Genomic DNA, 21,203 nt, shown 5'->3' with positions numbered 1-21,203 from the left:
GTCATTTAGTTAAATGTTAATCATCTTCTGCAGGATGAAAAACAACACGTTTTCTACTCTAATATTTGACCTTTTAAACATGCACTGTTTTTGATTCAGGATACATTCATTATCGCTTGTCTTCCTGAGTTAGATTGAAAATGCAGAAAACTAATTAGAGAATAGATCAATAATGTCAGAATTTCACTCAACTAGCATACATTATAAAATACTGATTTATCTAAATTGCTGTGGGTGGTGGTTTTCTGGAAGAGACAGAAAATGAGAAGAGGATTGCTAGTGAAAATGGCTGAGAAAAGGAGAGATACAAAAGTCAGATTATTTTTTCTTTCATTTTTATGTTACAATATTTTTGGAGGCTTTAGACTAAGACAATAAGTAATAGAGAAATGAAGCATGAGAAGAGTGAAACCTTTTCTGCTCCTAGAAGATATTATATCTTGTGAGATGAGGCCCCTTAGGAAGAGATTTGCCTATGATTTCTAATAGATTAAGGATTCCAATCCAGGAAGATAGTGGATGATTTTAAAAAGAATAGGTCATTTATGTTTGGTGTTGGATTATCGCGCTACAAATCAACATTCAGACCTGGGTCCTGCTGTAAGTTTCTCTGAGCCACTGGATATGTTGTTCAGTTTGCTGTGCTATTTCCATTTCTCACTTGTAAAGGAAGAATTACAGTGCATCCCTCCTCTTGCTCCCTTCTCTTTGTCTCTTGGTACCTGCCCAAGATCGCAGAACTGTGCCTTGCTGTACAGCTGTTTACTGACTAACCCAGTAGGAAACCAATTTGAAACTCCTGGATGCCACCATATAAAAATAATACTGTTCTCCTCTTGAGATGTTCAACTTAGATGACTGTCACTAGCAATTACATTCAGCATTATATGGGAAGATGCCAAGACCCCCAGGGTATGCAGGATTATCCAATTATTCTACTGTAAATGAAAGCCAAGCACTGATTACTGGTATTTACATACTAATAATCAGGGTTTCTGGTTGGAATGAACTGAAATGTGTTTATCCACGGATGATTTTACTGGTCATGCATACAGTTTACAAATGACAATCTTTTAGCTGTAAATATAAGTAAGAATCTGCTAAATTTAGTCAGACATTTTCAGAATCACTGTGCCATTTCTTGCTTCTGGGCATATCCATGTAAACGTAGTAGCTTCAGTGGAACAATGTGGTTGCAATGAGAGGCAGAATTTGGCTACCAGAGGTCTATCTTCTGTTTGTTAGTGTGCTAAGTGTAAAATAATAATAATAATAAGGGTTGTGGAAGAAATGACCTGTTAGGATCTTTTTTGAAATCCAGATGACTCAGTGTTTAAAGCAGCACTTCCCTTCTCTCAGCCTCGTGCACTTACAGGTTATAATTTAGAAGTTAAATTTTTCTGGGGACTGAAGCTGGAGAGGCAAAGTACAGACATTTGAAGGCACAAATCCTGCAGTGCCCCAGTTCCTACTTAAACACTGACGTGGCATCTGATTGACCTTGCTGGATTTTTGCCCAGACACAGAGTCTTCCATCTTTAGGGAGGTTGCCGCAGAGGCCATGTGTCAATCTGTGAAGGGTCTCGAGCAGTTTGGATCCAGCAAGCTCACAGGAGCACACTGCCCTTCTTGGGTTCCATCGGATATCTGTCTGCATGCAGAGGGCTTGCAAGATTAGAATTGAAAACGGACTTTTGCTCTGAGGAAGAGAGAGGCATCTCAGTGTTATCTGTCTCTTGTGAAAACCACAGGCTGGAAGAGTGTGCCGTGAAGACAGAATCCTTTCGCTGACTCCGTGCCTATCCCTGCAAATATGCTTCCATCAGAATTTGACCCACATCAGTTGGAATTCTAAGGGACACCTGTATGAGTTTGGGTGAACACCTGCATGAAGTAGAGCAAAAGCTAGCTTTGGTACAGATAGTTTGCACGCTCCCTTTTCTAGCCTGACAAGCTTCTGCTCTTGTTCCAGTTGCTCTAATTTAGGAGTAGTTATAGCGATGTGATACCTGTGTGTGTCAGTGGACGAATGTATATGTTTGTGTAGAAGGGAGGAAGTCAGGCCTGCCTGTCATGGAGCAAGATGACTTCTCTTTTTCAGCATTGTAATTTTCTTTGTGGTATTAGAAAGGAACAGTTCTGTTTCAAAGCTCAGAAATTAAAAACATGACATGAAATTTGCGTATTATATACTGCAAGAACTTCTTACAAGATCAGGATAGAAAAGAACAGGCTCACAATGTGGACGCTGGGGAAGCTGAGAGGATATGTACTCGAGAACTATTTCCCTGTTCAAGCTTTAGGCCATTTGCTCCCCTTCAACAAAGGATTACTTTTGAAGATGGGGCACTGGCCTAAATGAACCTGTTAGTGTGACTCATGGCTATTCCTGCATTCTGAATCATCAGTAGTAATTTTTGTTATTAATACGAGGTAAAACAGATTTGCTTTACTATGCAGTATTTGTCACACCAAATTGCTCTCACCTACTGCAACTATAAGAAATTGTGATCACTGAGAAACAGTATATGGTGCACTGACTCGACTAGACCTTCTGTATTATGACCACAAAAACCTGAAGAATAAAAGCTGTATCTAAGTACCAGCAGAACCAAGTACATTTCACATTATCTGCCAGACATTTTGTTCTGGAATAAGGTGCTGTGAGGCCTTCCTGTGAACAGAGGAGGTTAGAATTGCACGTGGAAGCAGCTGAGGTATAAGGTGCTGATATTACTGATGAGTCCTTGGGGAAAATGCAAAGTAGAAAGCGAGAAATATTCCCGATGTGCTCTTTCAGTTATCATTTTTGGTGTTCCTTGTAAAGTAATATAATTTCCCTTAAATTACACTGTCTTTGTTAAGAGAACAAGGAGAACACTTTTCTAATACAATTTTGATAGATTAATTTAATTTTATTCCTGCAGTTACTTTGTCTTCAGGATATCCTTTCGATTTAAGTGTATTTTTTCCTATGACTGAATTGCATTGCACTGGTAAGAAATTAGTTTGGGAAATGCTTGCACATATTTGGTGATGGATTTTGCCGTGTCACGAGTGAATTGGTAACTGCAAAGTCTGTCAACCAATTTCTGTGTCAGTGAACTAACATACTGATGTGCTTGCAGGGTCAAGCTGTTGCTCAGCTCTGCTCGACTATTCCCAATGTTACTGTTTTCGGAACAGCTTCATCTTTCAAACATGAAGCAATCAAAGACTCAGTAACTCACCTGTTTGACAGAAATGCAGACTATGTGCAAGAAATAAAAAGGTAATCTTTTTTCCCTCCCCACTAAGTAGTATCTGGCAAAATATATATTCCCCATAGCAACTGGCATAATACTATGAAAAACATAATACTGTGAAAAACACTGGGTTAATCATATTTATGGGAAGAGATCACATTTTTGAGTTCAGGAACTGAATTAAAATAAAGATACTATATAAAACTGTCTAGATCTGCACTACAGGAGACAAAATAGCAAGCATCTCCATATTTCTTTATAAGCAACATAAGCTTTGTTTGTCCATGTTCATGCTTGGATGTCTGCTGCCAGCAAACTAAACACAGTAGAAAAGAATACAGATGCTAACAGAAGACTACTTCACTGCATCTAATCTGCATATGTAGTAGCTCAGATTCAGTACTCAATTCAAGGTAAGAAGAGTACTCAATTCAGAGTAAGAATTTTTCAGTGGATCTGTAAGTTATCCAGGTTTTAGAGGAATTCTCTGGTATGATTCCATCTGCTTGTGTTTTTGCCTTCTGCCAGGGACTGATACCACAGCATGTGATGTCTGTTTTGATTTCAGATCCTTAGATTTTGTTTGTTTGCATTCAGATTAGAATCATCCTGTTGCCTTCTGAAGTCCTGTGTGCTTCTGTTTCTATTTACATGCTTTCAGATACTTTGTTTTCAAGTCCGTCTAACTGCTTTTAGATACTGACGTTGATAAAGGTGGCAAACTTTGGAATTAATAAGAAGATCTTAGGAAAAAAAATGTCTTTTTTGTTTTGCTTGTCAGATAGATAAGAGAGAATGTTTTTCCCTGCATCTCGTATCTGTCAAAATACTAGGTTATCTAACTGGGCATGACAAAGAAATTTCTCAAAGGGGCACCCCAAGGTAATAGAGTTCACAGACTTCCTGTCAAACTTCTTCATTCCTCACAATGATGGCAATGTCTCCTATTGCAAAGTGAGATTTCTTTCTTGCTTTTTAGAATCTCAACAGAAGGAGTAGATATTGTTTTGGATTGTCTGTGTGGAGAAAATACTGGGAAAGGCCTCAGTCTTCTTAAACCACTTGGGACTTACATTTTATATGGTGAGTGGAAACAGCCAGGTACATATTTCAAAACTAAAACTTTGCTAAGCTTAGAATCTCTTAAAATCACCCCTTCCAAAACTGGACGTGTATCTAGGTGGCTACCGTGTGATAATTTATCAATTCAGCCATTTCCAGTAAAGGATTTTAGTGAAGATAAGCATGGACTAAATTATTGAGAAACAATAGCTAATACAAAGAAAGTCTATAAAAATATAAATCCAACAAATGAAAATGAATGTATGTTTCAGATTGTTAAATGTTAGATAATGCAAGAGAAATGTAGGAGCAAACTTGGATCTCTCATTCCTCACATCATAGGAATTGCTCTGTGGCCAAGGAAACTCTTAACATAGTTCTTGTGGGAGGAGAACTTAGTGGAAGCTTTCAGGAGGAAACCTATTGTTTCTATTCAACATGACTTTGAGGAATTCAAGCTCGGGTTTCTGTTCACAAATTTCTAATCATGTACATTGAGTGATCACATACCCAGTAAACGTGTTGTCCCTGCAGTTCTGCCAGGTTGCCATGTTGTTGATGGTGGAACCACAGTCAGCCAAGCCTCTGTGTGTAGGAGACAGCTGAAGGGATCGCTCAGTTCTGCAAATGAAGAACACATCCGTATTGTAGTGGAAAATGCAATGGCATCACTGATAAGCATACCTGCTTCCTTAGACTTTCATCTAATGGCAGTAACAAAGAATATGTTGTGACTTAAATATCTGCATGGACCGTACAAGCTGCCTGTTTATAATGAAGTCCCTGCCAGTGAATTGCCATTATATTTGTTTTATATTTGTTAGCAGGTTAAAATGTACGATGTATGTATGTTCACACGTGGTAGTCAGGCCTTTGATAGTCAGATAACTGTATCTGTTGATGAAAGAGAGGACATCTGTGTAGTGACCAGTGCTAATTATTTGTCTGAGACTAATGGCATTTTACTGGAAATAAATGGGGAGCTATAGAAGAGATTTGGTGTCAGAATGCCTAGTAGCACTGAAACTCTTCTTGCTTTTGAAAGATTTAATAGTTTATGTTTTTGTCATCCCAGAATATCTATTAACTTCTAGGGTTCTGTCCCTTGGCCTCTTTGTTATTTATTCCCAAAGTAAAAGGACATCTACTAATCCCTTTTCAACCTGGGGAGAATTTTTTTTCTTGCAAATGGAAACAGTTTCTTGGAATAGAAACAATTCTACCTATAATAAATGGTCTGCTTGTCAGCATGTATTAACTCGTGTGTCTATGTACTCATCTTTTACAGGTTCATCTAACATGGTTACTGGGGAGACAAAAAGCTTCTTCAGTTTTGCAAAATCAGTAAGTGTTCTAGTGCTGTGATTCTGCTCTACTTTCCTCTGACTTCAGTCTTTCCTGAACTTCATCTCCATTAAGTTGTTACTTCTGATATTGCTAAAAAGTTTTATGACTGCAATGTGGTGTGACATGTTTTATTCTGATATGACAACTAGACAGGAATTGGAGCTGTGTGCAGTACGTATTTAAATTGTTAGCTATCAGACATGTATCTCCTATCACAGCTAAGTTTAGCTAGACTGCATTGTTTATTCACTTACGGCAGAATATCATATCCATGGATATGGACAAGCGTACCCTGCATGTTCCTCATTTCTGAAAACACTGCAGTGAATTAAAGGAGATAGTTCTCTTAAGACTGGGCTTGCCAGTCATTTCCAGCTTTTCAAAAGTTAGTTCTATACAGAAATGCATTTTTCAGGTCTCCATGTTCAAGTAACATCAAAGAGATTATGATGTTACATTTGTTTTCTAGTTGACGATGTCAACAAACACAAATTTCAAAGAATTTTTTTTCAGTGTATTGAAAAAAAAATCTGCTCAGAAATTCTAGAAACTGTAAAGGTGACAAATATATCAAATAAACTGCTAGAGAGAAATAACTTAACCAGGTATGAAAGAAATTCCTTCAGATTAGAAAAACAGAGGGAGACGTCTTTGCTGAATATCTATCATATAATCTTTCTGCCAAGAGCTCATTTACAGCTTCCAGCAACAACCCCTTCCCAGGAGAAATTAACTTCAAAAGTCTCTATGTAATTGAAAACAAGATAAATCAAAGACTCTAGCAAAAGCGTGTATGTTTTTTTGCTTCCTGCATTTTCTTAATAGTTATAGTGGCACAATCTTTGTTATTGTCACACCTTTGAGAATGAAATCAAGATAATCTTAACTACTCAGCCTTTTTTACTATTTATATAAACGTATCCAGATGTGTATAATTTGTAGGGTAGCTTGGCCCAAGGAAATAAATTTCAACTGAAATTTTCAGGTAGTACTCGTATTTATTGAGTAAATAAATGTCAATAAAATGAATTTCATATGCATAAAATTTCGTATAGAGTATAAGTAGTTTCTATATTTATATAATTAGTACCACAAAACTAACTCATCAAAATTATATCAATGTTAATTAAAGTTGATGCATTCAAATAAAACTTGCTAGAAAACAGAATCTCAGGCTCTTGGGCTTAAATGAGATAAAATAATTTTCTGATCTATTATGCTTAAAAATGGCAAATGTGATAATGGATGAAAAGCAAATGGAAGCTAGCAGTGCATGGCTTTCTTTTGAGAATAGTCAACAGCTGCTTGCAAAGGTTAGGGAAACTAGCGTGGCTCTCTTGAAATAACAAAGAAGGACAGGAGATCTAAGAAGGGAGTTCCAGATCCTTTATATCTAGCACCAAGTCCTAAAACCTGACAACAAAAATGTGTTTTATTTCTGCATGTCGGTCAGCAGCTGCCTGCTTTTTTGCCTGTTAAATAAATCCTTACCGCTTCTCTTGGCTTTTACTGGAGAACTGACAGATGAGTCATGTATCATATCTGCATAGACAGTTTTCTTTGTCAACTTTTTAGTACAGTTCTTGAAGAGTGTTTTTCTAAACCTGCTGCTGTTTATTCCTTTCCAGTGGTGGCAGGTTGAGAAGGTAAATCCTATCAAGCTGTACGAGGAGAACAAAGTCATTGCTGGATTTTCTCTGTTGAATCTACTTTTCAAACAGAATCGAGGTGGCCTGATCAAGGGTGTAATGGACAAACTCCTAAATCTATATAACAATAAGAAGATCAAGCCTGTGGTTGATTCATTATGGGCTTTGGAAGAGGTAGGAGCAAAAATTTCTTTCCCCGTGTTGATTTTTTTGAATATACACATTTTTAGATGTAAAATTAGTTCTAAAAAGTTATTCACACATTTCTTCAGTAAATATTTCTGGAGTTTCAAATATTCTGTGCTACATTCTTGAAAATACTAATTAAAATGTGTTTTTTTCAATCTTAGAAAATTGTTCCTGTTTCCTAAGTGCATGGAACTTGTGACTAACTAGTGGCTGTGTCTGAACACATCAGCTTGTATTAGCATGCATCCATGAGGAAACAGTAATCATCAGATTTAACAAAATACTGTATTAATGTATTATAGTTCTGAATGGTCTGTGGTCAGGGTTTGGAGGCCAACTTGTTGCTTATTCAAGTGACACTAAAGAACCACCACTGTGATGGATGCAGGTAAGATACCTGGGCTGCGTGGTGGGACTCCACAGCCTGCGACAGTTCTTGGAGCAGGATGCATTGCAGGGTGCTCTGGGGCTTCTAGGTGCCTCGGCCAGGTTTTATGGCAGGAAGGTGTGCACTGCGTCAGGTCATGCTGGTGAAGGAACTGTAAGTAACTCCATCCTATCACTACATCTGCCCCTAGTGTACTCCAACATGGCACCTCTTGTGGTACAGGAGATGCAGGTGGTCTAGCACTATGTGGACTCTGTTTGTTCCTCTCCAGCAAAATGGAAAGGAATGACACTTTGACCAGGAAGCCTTTATCTGTGTCTTCCCCAAGGAATCTCTCTAAAATGTCTGTCTAAGGCTGCACTGTCGCTAATGGCAAGTAAATAACACCTTGGCCTTACCAGCCCATGGCATGGGAGTGGCATTCAGCTGTTTGGTAATTATCACCAAATGCAAGTCTAACTACTTAAGGGAAATCAGATGTTGTGATAAAGAGCAGCTGGCTCAGAGCTTAGGCAGGACGAAATTGCTCTGTCCCTGTCAAAGGGAGAGCACTTTGAAGAGCAGTGTAAAATAGAACTGTGATCAAATGCAGGTTTTTGATATGTTTTCACAGAATCACAGAATTGAATAATCTTACAGAGTGTTTTAAAAAGGTAAATGGCACAAGGCTGAAGAGAGGTATTCTACTATTTTTTTGTTCTGGTACTTTTCAGGTATTAGTAAGAAAAGGATCATTAAAATAGTAATGGTGTCCGTGATCAAGATATTTTGGGCTCAAACGTGAAAAGTTATACATGGCAGGCCAATCTTAATTGTCAACATGATGGGAATTTTCTGGGAGACTTCTGTTTGATAACATTTCATCTAACATTTGGCAGTAACATGCACCATTCCTACCATTAGATTGAGAAATGTGTAAATACATCTGTTAAAGAGTGCAGTCTACAAAACTATAACTCATTTATCACGCCCGCTCATTTTTCATGAGCTGTCTGGCAATTTACAAAGGAAATTACTGGCTAGTGTCTTCAGGGATGTAACAGTGCCAGAGGTGTCCTCAATTGATTGCAAAGTATTACTGAATTATTATTCATTCTGGGCATTATTGTTTTGGGGATATATTTTTGTGGGTATGGAAATAACTTAGGTTGGACTATCAAGATAAAGATAATATGATGCATAGACAAATTTGCTATCATAGCTGAGGACTAAATGGAACCAGACTTAGGAAAGGTTGGTATATATTTTTGTTCTGTTTTGAAAGATCGTTTGTTTATTTATTTATTATTTAACTCCATAGCTGTATATCGTCCTACCCTTCAGTTTGATATTTAGTTGCTTTTCATTTCCTGTTGAGTAAGCCTGATTTTCTTGAACTGTCCACTTTTATTTGACCGTTCTCAGGCTTATTCATTAGACAGTAAATCAATATGACCAATTTTTACCACTGCTGTTTCCTGAGGAAATTTCCTGACCCTCACAAGCATTGAGAATAATTGTGCTTGACTAGAGAGCGGCAGAAATGTGTACTCCCTGCATGGCATTTGAAAAGGAATGATTTGAATAGTTTTCTGTGGCAGAATGTCACTCTCTTCAAAGGATCACAGGAGAGTCATTTGTCCTCTGACTAGAAACTGTCTCCCAGAGTTAAGCTTGAATCCTGTAAGTGACATAAAAAAATATTAAAAGGAAAAATCTCGGAGGAGACTTAACCATGGGACACCTTTCCAAATGTTTAATAATATTCATCACCTATTTATGTCATCACATACTTAAAAGTTTTGATCTATATATGAAAGACATATCTCTATCATGCCTCTTTACCTTCTTTATTCATTCTGCATCTGTGTTTGTTCTCATGTATTTCTTCTTTCTGGAAATTCATAAATGAATGCAGATTCTCTAAAGCCAGCATGGAAGGCACCTGCTTTTTGTTCAAAACTATATTACAATACAAACATTTATCTTTTCAGTCCTGTATCAGTTGCAATGGTCATCTGTGTATCAGTGCTGAAAAGCATCTTTGCAGTCTTTAGAAGAGGATGTTATATCTGGAGTGGTGTTCCTCTTTGCTGCTTAAGGCTGGTTGCCACAGGACAACTTGCTGTACGATAAGCCCAAAATTCAGAGCTTTATGTTCTAGGCCTTATGAAAACGGTCAGAGGAAGGTTTGCAGCCATTGTAATAGGTCCCCATGAATGGTAAAAAAACATTTAATTGCTGTAAAGGCCTGGTATAATTTCTTGAACAGCATCTGTTTTTACATACTTTCTGCAGGATTACACAATTTAAGTTTGTAAGATTGTGCTGATTATAGAATATTGTAATTGGAATGAGGTATTGCATTTTAATGTGTTTCAAGTGGCAGTAATATGGGGTATAGAGAAAGTTGCTAGATGCCCATTTCTCTGTCAAGTTGTAGAGCACATAAAGTGATGACTAGGTGATTGCCAATTAATATTCAAGTTTGTGTTTGAGAATTGTTATGTAGACTTAGCTTGATACTGCTGCCATTGACACAGACAAATCTTCGTTGTTCAGTGAGATCATTCTAATTAGGATATGATCCCATCCAGTGTTTCTGTTTTAGGGCGCTATCCAAAAGCTATGGAGGTCAATCAAAGGGCTCCTAGTTTCACTGGTCTTTGTTTTAGGATGAGGATTACCCTGCCTTTTCAGTATAGTCTGCTTAAATAAATTTAGCAATTGACTGAAGGGAGTGTGGGACAGAAATCATTCTGGATGGAATTGGAGGTGACTTCATTTTCTTCTGTGCTTCAGATTATTGCTGACACAGGGGAGATCAGGTTCTAGAGTACTGACTACTCCTGTGGAGTAAAACTATTTGCACTGGTGTACTATCAGTTGGTGTTGGCATAGAAAGGTTAATTTTTTATCTCAAACTTACATCCATAAAGCCTATAAAGAAAAGTATGTTAAGTAGGCCAGTAGGGCCATTTTATGATTTTAATGCAAGAAAGATCTAACTAAGAAAAACAGTGACAAAATCCACAGAGATTTCCAAATGGAAGTCTAACAGGAATTACTCATTATGAGATGAACAAAGTCATACAATAAAGCAGCTGCCATGGAGAAGTCTCGCTGTTTTGCAGCTATTTCTTTATAAGGTCAAGTGTTTAAAAAGACTTGATAATTTATAGATGGTGCATACTTAAAATACTGTTGTGTAGTAAAACGTTGATTGTCTGGTAAGATTGCATTTCAGTAGGAATAGCAGAGTTTAAAACAGCGTTAGTATTCAGTGCATACTTGTTGAGATTTGCAGTTGTTTCTTTATCAGTAACTACATATCTAACCTTTAATTTGCAGTTAGTCACTCCTCTTTGTTCTGATCAATTCGTAGCGTGTATTTATGAATTAGCATTCTCCTGAGGGTCTGTGAGTCTTCAGCCCTACGCATTAGATTATTCCAGATTATTAAGCAGAATGGAAACTGAAGGTTCTTATAAAAAATCTGTTGTATTGAATAACTACGTACATGCTGCACTTTTCTATTAAAATTCTGTTTTCTCTTCTTTTTTTTTTGTAGTTGTAAAAGAAAATACATACTCAAGGTAGAACAGGTTGTAGAGATAGAAGGTATAAGCACATCGTCGAGGTGACTTAGAGCAGTTAAAAGTAGCACTGATAACATGTAAAACAAAACTGCCAAGAATTCTTGCACATGAACTGCCAGTCATGAAAGTGACAGTGCAAAATATGCACCGTGTTTTCCTACTATCCATAGGTCCCTTTTCCTCACACTGAGCTACCTGCTTGAAAAATGACTCAGTGTGTCAGAAAGTCTTCAGATCTGGGCTATTTTGGTACATATGGGTGAACAGTGAGATTGTGGAAAAACATCTTTGTTACAGTTTGGTTTTGTGTACCAAAGGATTCACTGCATTCTTCTGTCTGAAATGATTTAAAGGAGTGTGCTGTTTATATAGTAATAAAGGCATCAAAGACTTGTATGGCTTTAGGGTCAGTAAGAATGATGATAAGCCTGAAACCTATAGAATGGGGTGATTACTTAGTCTTTTTTTAAAAAAAGGTAAGAGGATAATACTACCATTATATTACTAGATCAGGCTGCTACCTGGCAGAAGGCACTGAATGTTACTCCGTGTCATTGGTTTGTAGTGGTGATGTACTAATGTCTTCAGTAACTCCTTACATAGAAAATAGTAATGCAACAACCGTAGTTCAGGTCTAGGAATATACTTTGGCACTCAGCTGTGATTGAAATCAGTGGAATCAAGGCACTGCATGCATTTATGGATCAGCCTCCACAGACTCTAATTCCTGTGCCTCATGGTCACTGCACAGAATGTTTTTGAGTGGAAGGGGGCACATTAATTTAGTTTGTAAGGATCACTGCACCCTCAGCCTCACTTTTTGTTTAATCCTGAATCATTATAAGGTCTAGCTATCTGTAAATATATATACTTTTATATATAAGTGAGATTCCTTTGTCTTGAAGCCAGAACTTTTCACTGTAGTAAATTACTAAGACAAAATCAAGCTGTGTTTAAGAATCTAAACCTGAAGGGAATGCAGTGCAACTGATCACATTGTAGTATCATTACAGAATACCTGCTGATACCATATTTTCCTTTAAAAGAATAATTTTCCTCATATGTTTCTGTTTTCACATACTTTCCATTCTCTGCATTAGCTTTCAATGTTACTAGCATGCAAAGGAAAACAGTAGAAACCTTACATCTAATATCACAGTTTTACCAAGTTGTGAGGTGAGAAAGAGGACAAAAGAACACTTTCATGCAGAATTCATACTATGTTTGGGGGGGGGTGTGGCGCAGAGCTACCACAGTATGTCTGTTTTTAGCACTGCCCTCTGGCTTCAAAGGATTCAGGTATTGTAAATCTCTTTTTCTACTGAATGCATCCTCTGGCATAAATTACAATGCATGCTTTTAGTTATCAATAGTATTCAAGGACAAAAAACAAATCTGTTCGTGCTAGCAGAAAGAGTGATACCCTTCACCTTCCCCTCAAAACCAGAGTCTGTAATTTAATCAAAAGCTAGTCATGCCTTTCATGCGTCAGTGTAGTAAGACAGAGAGAAAACTGACCCATTAGTTACTTTTAACATATTAAGAGGATAATCTGATAATACCAGATCAGGCTGGCACCTTGTTATAGATACTAAACGGCATCTTGTGCTTTTCTTTTTTTGTAGTTACAGTATAATAGTGGCTTGTGCAGGCTTTTTTTTTTTCTTCCCTTTTATATGCTAGATGAAAACAAATTCTTCACCTGAAGAAACTATGCCTTCTGTTCTGCCAAAAGCATTTACAAATATAGCATTTACATCCTGCGTTTTTTCTTCAAGGTATGCAAAGTAATCTAGAGTAATATGATAAAAATGAAAGTTCATTAATAACCAAAGCATTAACACACCACGAAATAAACAAAAGGATCATTCTTCCATAAGCATAAAACAACTTATTTTGCAGTATTATATCAGAGAAAGAGGAAAACTAATTATGTGAAAACTCCTACGAACATATCAATGTCTCCTTTTCTGTAATTGCTTCTCTTGCATTAGAACGCACAAAGTCTGCTTGTTCTGATACCACAAATATTTCTTTGACAGTACTTCAACTGCAGTTTTTCATGAACTGCTTTCCTGGTGTGCAGGTATCAGCTATGCATGTATAGTGTCCTGTGATACTGCCATAGACCGTTGTTCTTCCTATGCGTGAGATTCTGTTCCCTTTGACTGTATAAAGTAAACATCCATAGATCAAAGTAAAGGTAGGTGATTTATCTGTACATCACCCTTGCTTCTCTGTGTACAAACAAATCCAACACAACAAGTTTAATACAGGCTTCATGCACATATCAGATCTTGCAAGAAGCTATGTTGTACTGTTGCAGTAGGTTTCAAAATATAAATGAGAGAAAGGCACACTGAGAAGAAAAACGTGAATTACTAAGGGCAGCTTGCTTCTGTGTTGATGATTAAATTATGCACAGTTAACGACCAAATTTTCAAAGTTAGGGTAAGGGAAAGCTATTCCACTTAAAGTTTACTTCAGTAGCATTTAAGTGTAATGAGCACAAGTTCTAAATGAATGAAAATGGAGCCATGAATAAGGTGATTTTTAATAAAGACTCTGCAAATAATTTGTTCCCAAGATGCTTATCTTAAGTAAATATTAATTAAAGCTCCAAGTAATATCAGTGCAATATGCATAGAGGAGTAAAATATACCTTGGAGGAAAATATATACCGTGAAAGTACTGGGGATCAGTAAGGTACTGTGTTGTTTTTTTTTTTTTTTCTCCCTCTAAAACATTGTGCATACCTGACCATGGAATTCTTGCTGCTCTTATGTGAATTATTAAGTTCTTACCAAATGCCTATAACATTTCATTTAGATTTCTTCCCCACTTAGTGCTGTTTAATAGGACTTATATTACTTCATAATTTATTCTGCCCTTCCTAGCTTTTATCACTAAGTGACAACGTAACCCAGTATTCTCTTTGGCTTTATATGCTGTTGATAGCAATGTAACATGACTATGATTTTATTAGAAGAGTGAGATAGAAAGAAGCAAGACAAGACTTAGATATGGGTCCATAATAACGCCTCAGATACATGACATTAGCTGTGATTAGCACAAAATCAGGTTGGGTAAATGAGCTGTTTTAGGAAACTCATACTTCACTTGTCGAGTCAGTTAAATATGTAAGCAGAAGTCAATTATTTTCAATTGCTATATATTATTCATAAACTGCATGAAATTCAAGCTACATGAATGGAATCTAATTAAACAAGTAATTTATTTTAGTTCATTGCTTTCTTTTCTTTTTTTTTTTCTTTAGAGCTTCTGAAATTGTTTGCTTTGTCTAGCCTGCCAGTTGAATACCTGTGTGTATAAACAAGCAATTTTGCCTTCTAGAGTCTTCAGAATGTTGCTTTATGCATGCAGAGAATATTCATACTAGACTATTCTTTAAATAGATGGATAACAAAAGATACATGATGCATATCTTCATTTCTCTGATGTCATGTAGCACGTTAGTGGAAAGATCAGCTTGAATTCTTTAATTTCCAGTTATGTCCCTTAACAACCAAGCCCCTGGGCTGTGTCTTAGCATCACTGAGAGCCTTTGTGATTCAAAGCATTTGTTGGGGCTGCAATCCCAGAATTCTACCAAATCTCAGTCAGCTCTTTAGTTGCAGGGAAACCAGATCTTAATGTTTCGGAATGAAGTACCAGACATGGAAAAGCATTTTGGCAATATTTCTGATGAACATAGGTTCTAACCTTTGTAACAGCAATATTTGAACACCGAATCAGACTAGTGTGAGACTAAAACACTTTCAATTAACATAAACACAGCCCGCAGATACAGCACGTTTCTAATCTACCTGATAAGTGCTGTGCTAAGAATTAATTAGTTATGGAGATACAGAGGCCGAAAATACTTTTCTAGAAGCCATGAGACACTGGAAATTGAAAGTACAGTGGTGAGTCATGATACGTGTTTTTGGGTCAGGACAGATTGTCATTTCTATTTGCCCTTGTGTGCCACAGAGATAATAGCTTGCTGTAACTGCAGGCCGAAGGAAAACAACATGTAGACTCAGTTCCTGATGGATAATGTGAGGGAGGAAAAAAAAGCACTCAGAGGAAAATAACATAGGAAGCACTGATAGATTCCCCTGAAGAAAATGTGCACTATTAAAGATAAACTAGTCACATGCTTCCAGTTAATTAAATTAGAAACAGGAGATTGTATACGGGTTAAACTAGTTTGTCACTTATTTGAGAAAATAAGAACAAACCTGTTAAATGGAGCAAGCGGCTGATTAATTATTGTGAAGAAGCAATATTTTACAAGAGTAGTCTGCTTACTGAAATCCATTAGCTGGCTTTAAAGTAATAAATTGGCACACAGTCCCTGTGTATTAAACTGACATACTGTACCCTTGCAAGGAAGTAATGAGAGTCCTAGCTGGGGGAGAGTTTTACCAAAGCAAAGTGGATATATTTAGACATCAAGGACAGAACTATGAGAGATAAGAGTATTATTTCTTCTGTATTTATCTTGAGTATTTGACTCAAGCATGTTTGCTGTACAATTCACTTTTACTGTCTGTGTCATAGAATTTAAGCTATTCTCAAGAGTCAAGAAAACGGTTTCATGGAGGCTTTTTCCTATTTGAAAACAATTTCTGGAATTTTTAATTTATGAAGTATTAGAGAACAAAAGCTGCATGTTTTATACCCCGATCTAAACATGTGCTGCAATCCATTCCCTTTTATTTCTACTGAATAATGGCAATGAAACATCTGCCTGCCTTCTCTTACAAAAAGGTTGATTAAATGTATGCCAATACATTACATCCACCAGTAGAAATAATTTTAAATGGAATCTCATAGAAAGTTTCCTTTATCTCCTGCTCTGTAGAGTTGGTAATACCAACTCAGTGAGTGTTTTCTGTCACTCAGAGAACTGACTGTTGGATGCCATGGATGAAAAACTAAGTAAAAAGCAGGTACCAAAGGGAAAAATATTAGACACTAAGTTTTCAAAGGCACATTGAGATGCTATATCATTCTTGTGTTGTACACTGTTAGTGTGCTTAGTTTAAGCCTCAAAGCCTATGAATGGAACCTAGGATTTTTCTATGTGTCAGAAAATGCCACTCACACTTCTTTGTTAATTAGTTCAGAAAGCAAGCTCTCAGTTGTTGAAGTTGAACTGGCATGTACTGCTGCTGTGAGAAATTCAGCTTTTCTCCCAGAGTATCATGAAGGAGCAATCTGATGTTTGTGTGAAGGTTTGTTAGTGATTGTTTTCATTCTCTTAGAAACTTTTTGGTCTCTGTTCAAATTTTTGAAAAGTCTATTTTCCCAGGTGATAAGGATTTTTTTAAAAACAAAACAACAAAAAATGAGTTAGAAATACTGAAGTCTAGTTGGTAACGTTGAGAGAGCTGAGAGATGTCATCATTGAGTGGCACAACATAAAATACAAATAATTCAGTCTCCCCTTGCCTTTGAAACCTTCCCATTTTCAGACTAGGAAGAGAATCCCTGGTGATTTCTTATGAGGTTTGGGCCTCTGATTTGCAGTAGATCAGACTAGGTTTTTTGTTTGTTTTTTATTTTCCTATAATCTACAAGTCTAATACTTCATTGATTAAAGAATGCCTAGAAAGCTATCCAAGGATAGATAAAAAAGACTCAATAGGGAGTGGGAGATAAGAATAAAAATACCTCCTTATATTTAAATGTACTAGTCCACTTTGTCTGAAAGATGCTTTGTTGCCAGCAGTGGTCCCTGTGGCCATTTTCCATGGCTGATAGTGACCAAAAAGATAAATAGAGCAGAAGAGAATGAAACGATTTGTGAGACTGCAAAATTACTACGGTGAGAAACATCAGTAGATAATATGCTTTCTGCATTTCAGTATATTTTAGCTCACATTTTTCTGATTTTGTTCTTTATTATTATTATTATTATTTGGATGCTTGGCCTATAAAGAGATAAGGTAAACATAAGCTTTTAGCTGTATTAGAGGATGTTTAACTGTCAGTAGACATACAAAATGTGAGTAATAGAAATGAATTAGGTATTTTTGGTTTTAGAAATATCTTTCTAAAGGGAACATTCTAGTTTTTCTTCTAGGATCTGTTTATTATTGTATCTGTGTAATAGTAGCTAAAGAAAAATTATTTCCGTCAGCAAAACCAAATTTTTAAATAACTTTATGTTAGCGAACAACAATCATTAATCAAGATGAACGTTCTCACCTAATGAAAATGGCTCATAAATTCTTTTCAGTCATTTTAAACAAGGACAAGTTTTAAAAGCAACATTACTCTTGGGCTTAAAGACATCTCTTAGAATAATATAATCCAATGCTAATGTTATAATTGAGAGTTTTATTTGGTATTGCAGTTTCATAATGATATTATTGCTCACGACAGATAATGATATAAATTAACACCAAGGCAGCAAAGCAGATGTTGAGTTGATACTAAAAGGTTTCCATATAAATAGCTTGCTGTGAGTGATTGAACATAAAGATATTTTGTAGGGCAAATCCATATGTTATGCTCACTGACTTAAAGAAAATCGTACTAAAATGAAGCAGCATAATATAAGATAGTCAATTGAGCAACTGACTTTCAGCTGTTCTGATTTTACTGAATATGCTGGTTTGAGTATCAATGTTCAGTTTCTGAATTTGGCATTAAAGTGCATGCATTTGAAAATGTAGACCATATATGTAAGAAATTAGGCCTCAGGTTATCACAGGCAACTCCAAATATTTGTTTATGACCATTTGGTTTAGTATAATAAAGTACAGTTTAGTATAAAAAAGTGAATTCCCTACCATCGCCAAAAACCCACCAATCTTTAGAAGAATCTGAATTTTACTCTATTATATGTTATGGTTACAACCTGGGTAAATATCTTAAAGATCTTAAACTTTCCTGAGGAGAATGGGCATAACTTTTCAGTTCTTTAGTGGAAGTAAAAAAAAAAAAAAAAGTTTTTTTTTTTTTTTTTTTCAATTCGAGTAGCATCCAGGATAACTGTAAGAGTTCCTACAGGTAAGGCTGTGCTATCCTACAGCTAACAAAATGTGTGTTTTTGAAGTTCTTGCCTATTTTCCTGAACTGTAGCTAGTATACAGCTACAGTTTTTATTATTATTATTATTATTATTATTACATTTTTATTTATACATTTTTATTATTTTTATACAGTTTATTATTATTATTATGGTGCATCTACACATGCAAGTTTAATTAAATTAGATTAGAAACTGTCTTAGCTGAACCAGTGGCATCACATGAACATTTCTGCTTTGGCTTCCTTGCTATGAATTACATAGCATTTTGATTTCAGTCAATGTAACGCAAAGCTGAATGAGCATTCACACATGGGCATTAAACTTGTAAGCTAAATCAATTTTTATATCAGTCATGTTGGTACAATACTTATGCAGAGTTACCTTTAATATAGTCTCCAAAGGAGACATTTTTAACTGTGCCAAAAGAAATATCAACTAATAAAGCAAATAGGACTGAAAAATACATTGTAAAACTCAACTGGTAAACAAAATAAACTCAAATATCTTTCATCTTACCTAGATGAATGATTTCAATCTTACTGTAAACTGATATAGCTCAAACTAAGGATAAGCATGAGTCATACTGTCTAACATTACAACTATATTACAATTTAATGTATCTGTGGTTTTTGGTTTTACTTAAGTAGAATTTTAATGAAGATACGGAGCAGCACACAATGGTCAGATCTGGCTTAGAGAGCTCCTTGAATAATGGAAAAATATGACAATGACTTATGAGTAATTGGATTTGCAATTCTCATGGTACTACTTTCTGAAACCAAAAAAATTTAAACAAGAAAACAAAGGAGAAATATTTTCTCATTTGGATCTTCAGAGACCTTTGGTATTTACCTTGATGAAATTCAAGAACCTACATAATTGGCTTACTGACTGGGGATGGATTTTATTGGAGAGAATCCATTGTTATGAAAAAGCAGAGTTGTTTTTTGACACAAAATTAACGTGCTCTTGTAATCTGATCCTACTTGGTGGATTTGTATATGAAGCTTCCCAGACTTTGGAAATGATAGTGTCAAGGCATTTTACTGATTACATCTTTATTGTCTAGAAGACTGAATGTCTGCTGTATTTTGTAACCAGTAAGTTTAGTTCCTAAGTTTTGGAATATTTGATACCATAGTTCTGGAATCGACCACTATTTCATCTCTATAGCAGTAATAAACAAATACTCAAACTTCCTCTGGATAAGCAGACAGAGGTACTACAGAAATTTCTATTTTTTTTAACCATCCCATGTTGTGAAATAATGCTCAACGTTAGAAAGGAAGGGTCTGAGGATTAAGGTCTTCAGGAGTAAACGTACAGAACTCCCTTGAAATATTTATAAAATACGATGAAAAGTTACAATGGCAGAAGCGATGCAGGTAACAGGTTTTGCACTTGACTCCCAAAAAGAATCGTCTCCCATTCGGGAAGAGTAGGAGAAGCAGCATATGTTTTCATGAGACAGTATCTTAGTACAAGGTTCAAGAAGTAGAAGAAAGCAATGTGTAGTCAACAATCCTTAATTACTGCAGGACAAAAAAGAGACAGTCCTAAGTGTTGCTCAGAAAGTCTCTTCAGCAAAACCTAGTCCTTCATATTTCAGTTATATTCTGGTATAACTGTACATGTACAAAAATGATAGAATTAGCACATGTTCAAGAATCACATAATAATTTGCAAGCTGATTTTTTTTTTCCCAAAGTGGCAATGTTTGTGTCCATTTGCCCAGAGGCAGAGTAAGACATGCATTGACTTGGAACACCTTGCAGCTAGTTCGCTGTCAGAGGCAGTGCAGAATATGGTGAAAAAGATTCTTCGGTCTCTGGAGAGTGTTCTGCAGATGTCTAGACAGGCCACGTGAAACGCTGTGGTTCTGGAAATATTTCAGACTTGGGAGTTCTCATATGGCTATGAAACAATATAATTCCAGAAAGCCTGTCTCTGATCTTTCACTTGTGTGTGAAGAGAGATCTCTGTTTGCCAGATTCCCACAGAGAAGTAAGCAGACGGGATTGCTGCTGCAAGGCTGTGCAGAGGAAATCAACAACATTCACCTTCTGTAGTCTAGGCATTATAATTAGAAAGACGACAATACACAAAGCGGTATGCTTATAATTAAGGGTGCATTTTCTGAGAGTGGTGGAGGGGGAGAGTTTAATGACTCTCTAACTCTTAGAACATGCTTATGTGAAAGAGAAAAAATGAGGCATATTTGTGGGTTGGTGCAGTTTTCCTCCAAATATTTTTTCAGAGATCACAAGGCTACATGGCTTAGGCAAGGGTTTAAAAACTGATGTGATAGAGCTTGATAATCAATAGTAACGTATCTATTTTTAATTGCTTAGCAATGAATGTCATAAATTATTTCATGCCATAAATTGTGAAAATGTTGTGATGGAGTACAGGAATACACCAAACCGAACTTTATCTGTGAATTCTGTTTAGGCAGGGGACTGCTGCATCTTAACCAAATACAAAGGGTTTACTTCTTTTGCCTGCAGCTGCCAAAGCTCCTTTGCAGCCAAAGGACTTTTCCCGTGTAAGAGCTGCTGCTGCTGCAGACCAAACCAGACTCTTGCTGGAGTGGAATGTGAACCACTTCACTTTTGAATATCCCAAAGTTCAGGAGTGGCTGGGGCATCCCTGTACGCACAGTTGTCTGTAGCGTAGTATAAAATGTGTTACTGCTCA

General features: G+C 36.4%; 1 protein-coding gene across 1 annotated transcript in view; it reads left to right on the top strand.

The window, feature by feature from the left end:
- VAT1L (vesicle amine transport 1 like) overlaps positions 1–21,203 on the top strand; it is a 53,968-nt gene that overhangs the window by 17,955 nt on the left and 14,810 nt on the right. Inside the window, exons 4-7 of the mRNA XM_080552303.1 lie at positions 3,129–3,271; positions 4,225–4,328; positions 5,596–5,651; positions 7,283–7,477. Of these exons, the coding sequence (XP_080408429.1) occupies positions 3,129–3,271; positions 4,225–4,328; positions 5,596–5,651; positions 7,283–7,477 (498 nt within the window). The remainder of the gene's footprint in view (positions 1–3,128; positions 3,272–4,224; positions 4,329–5,595; positions 5,652–7,282; positions 7,478–21,203) is intronic.

Source organism: Anser brachyrhynchus (genome assembly GCF_964034855.1).
Source record: "Anser brachyrhynchus genome assembly, chromosome: 12".
In the NCBI taxonomy this organism is placed as follows: domain Eukaryota; kingdom Metazoa; phylum Chordata; class Aves; order Anseriformes; family Anatidae; genus Anser; species Anser brachyrhynchus.
This window is presented reverse-complemented; position numbering and strand designations above follow the sequence as displayed.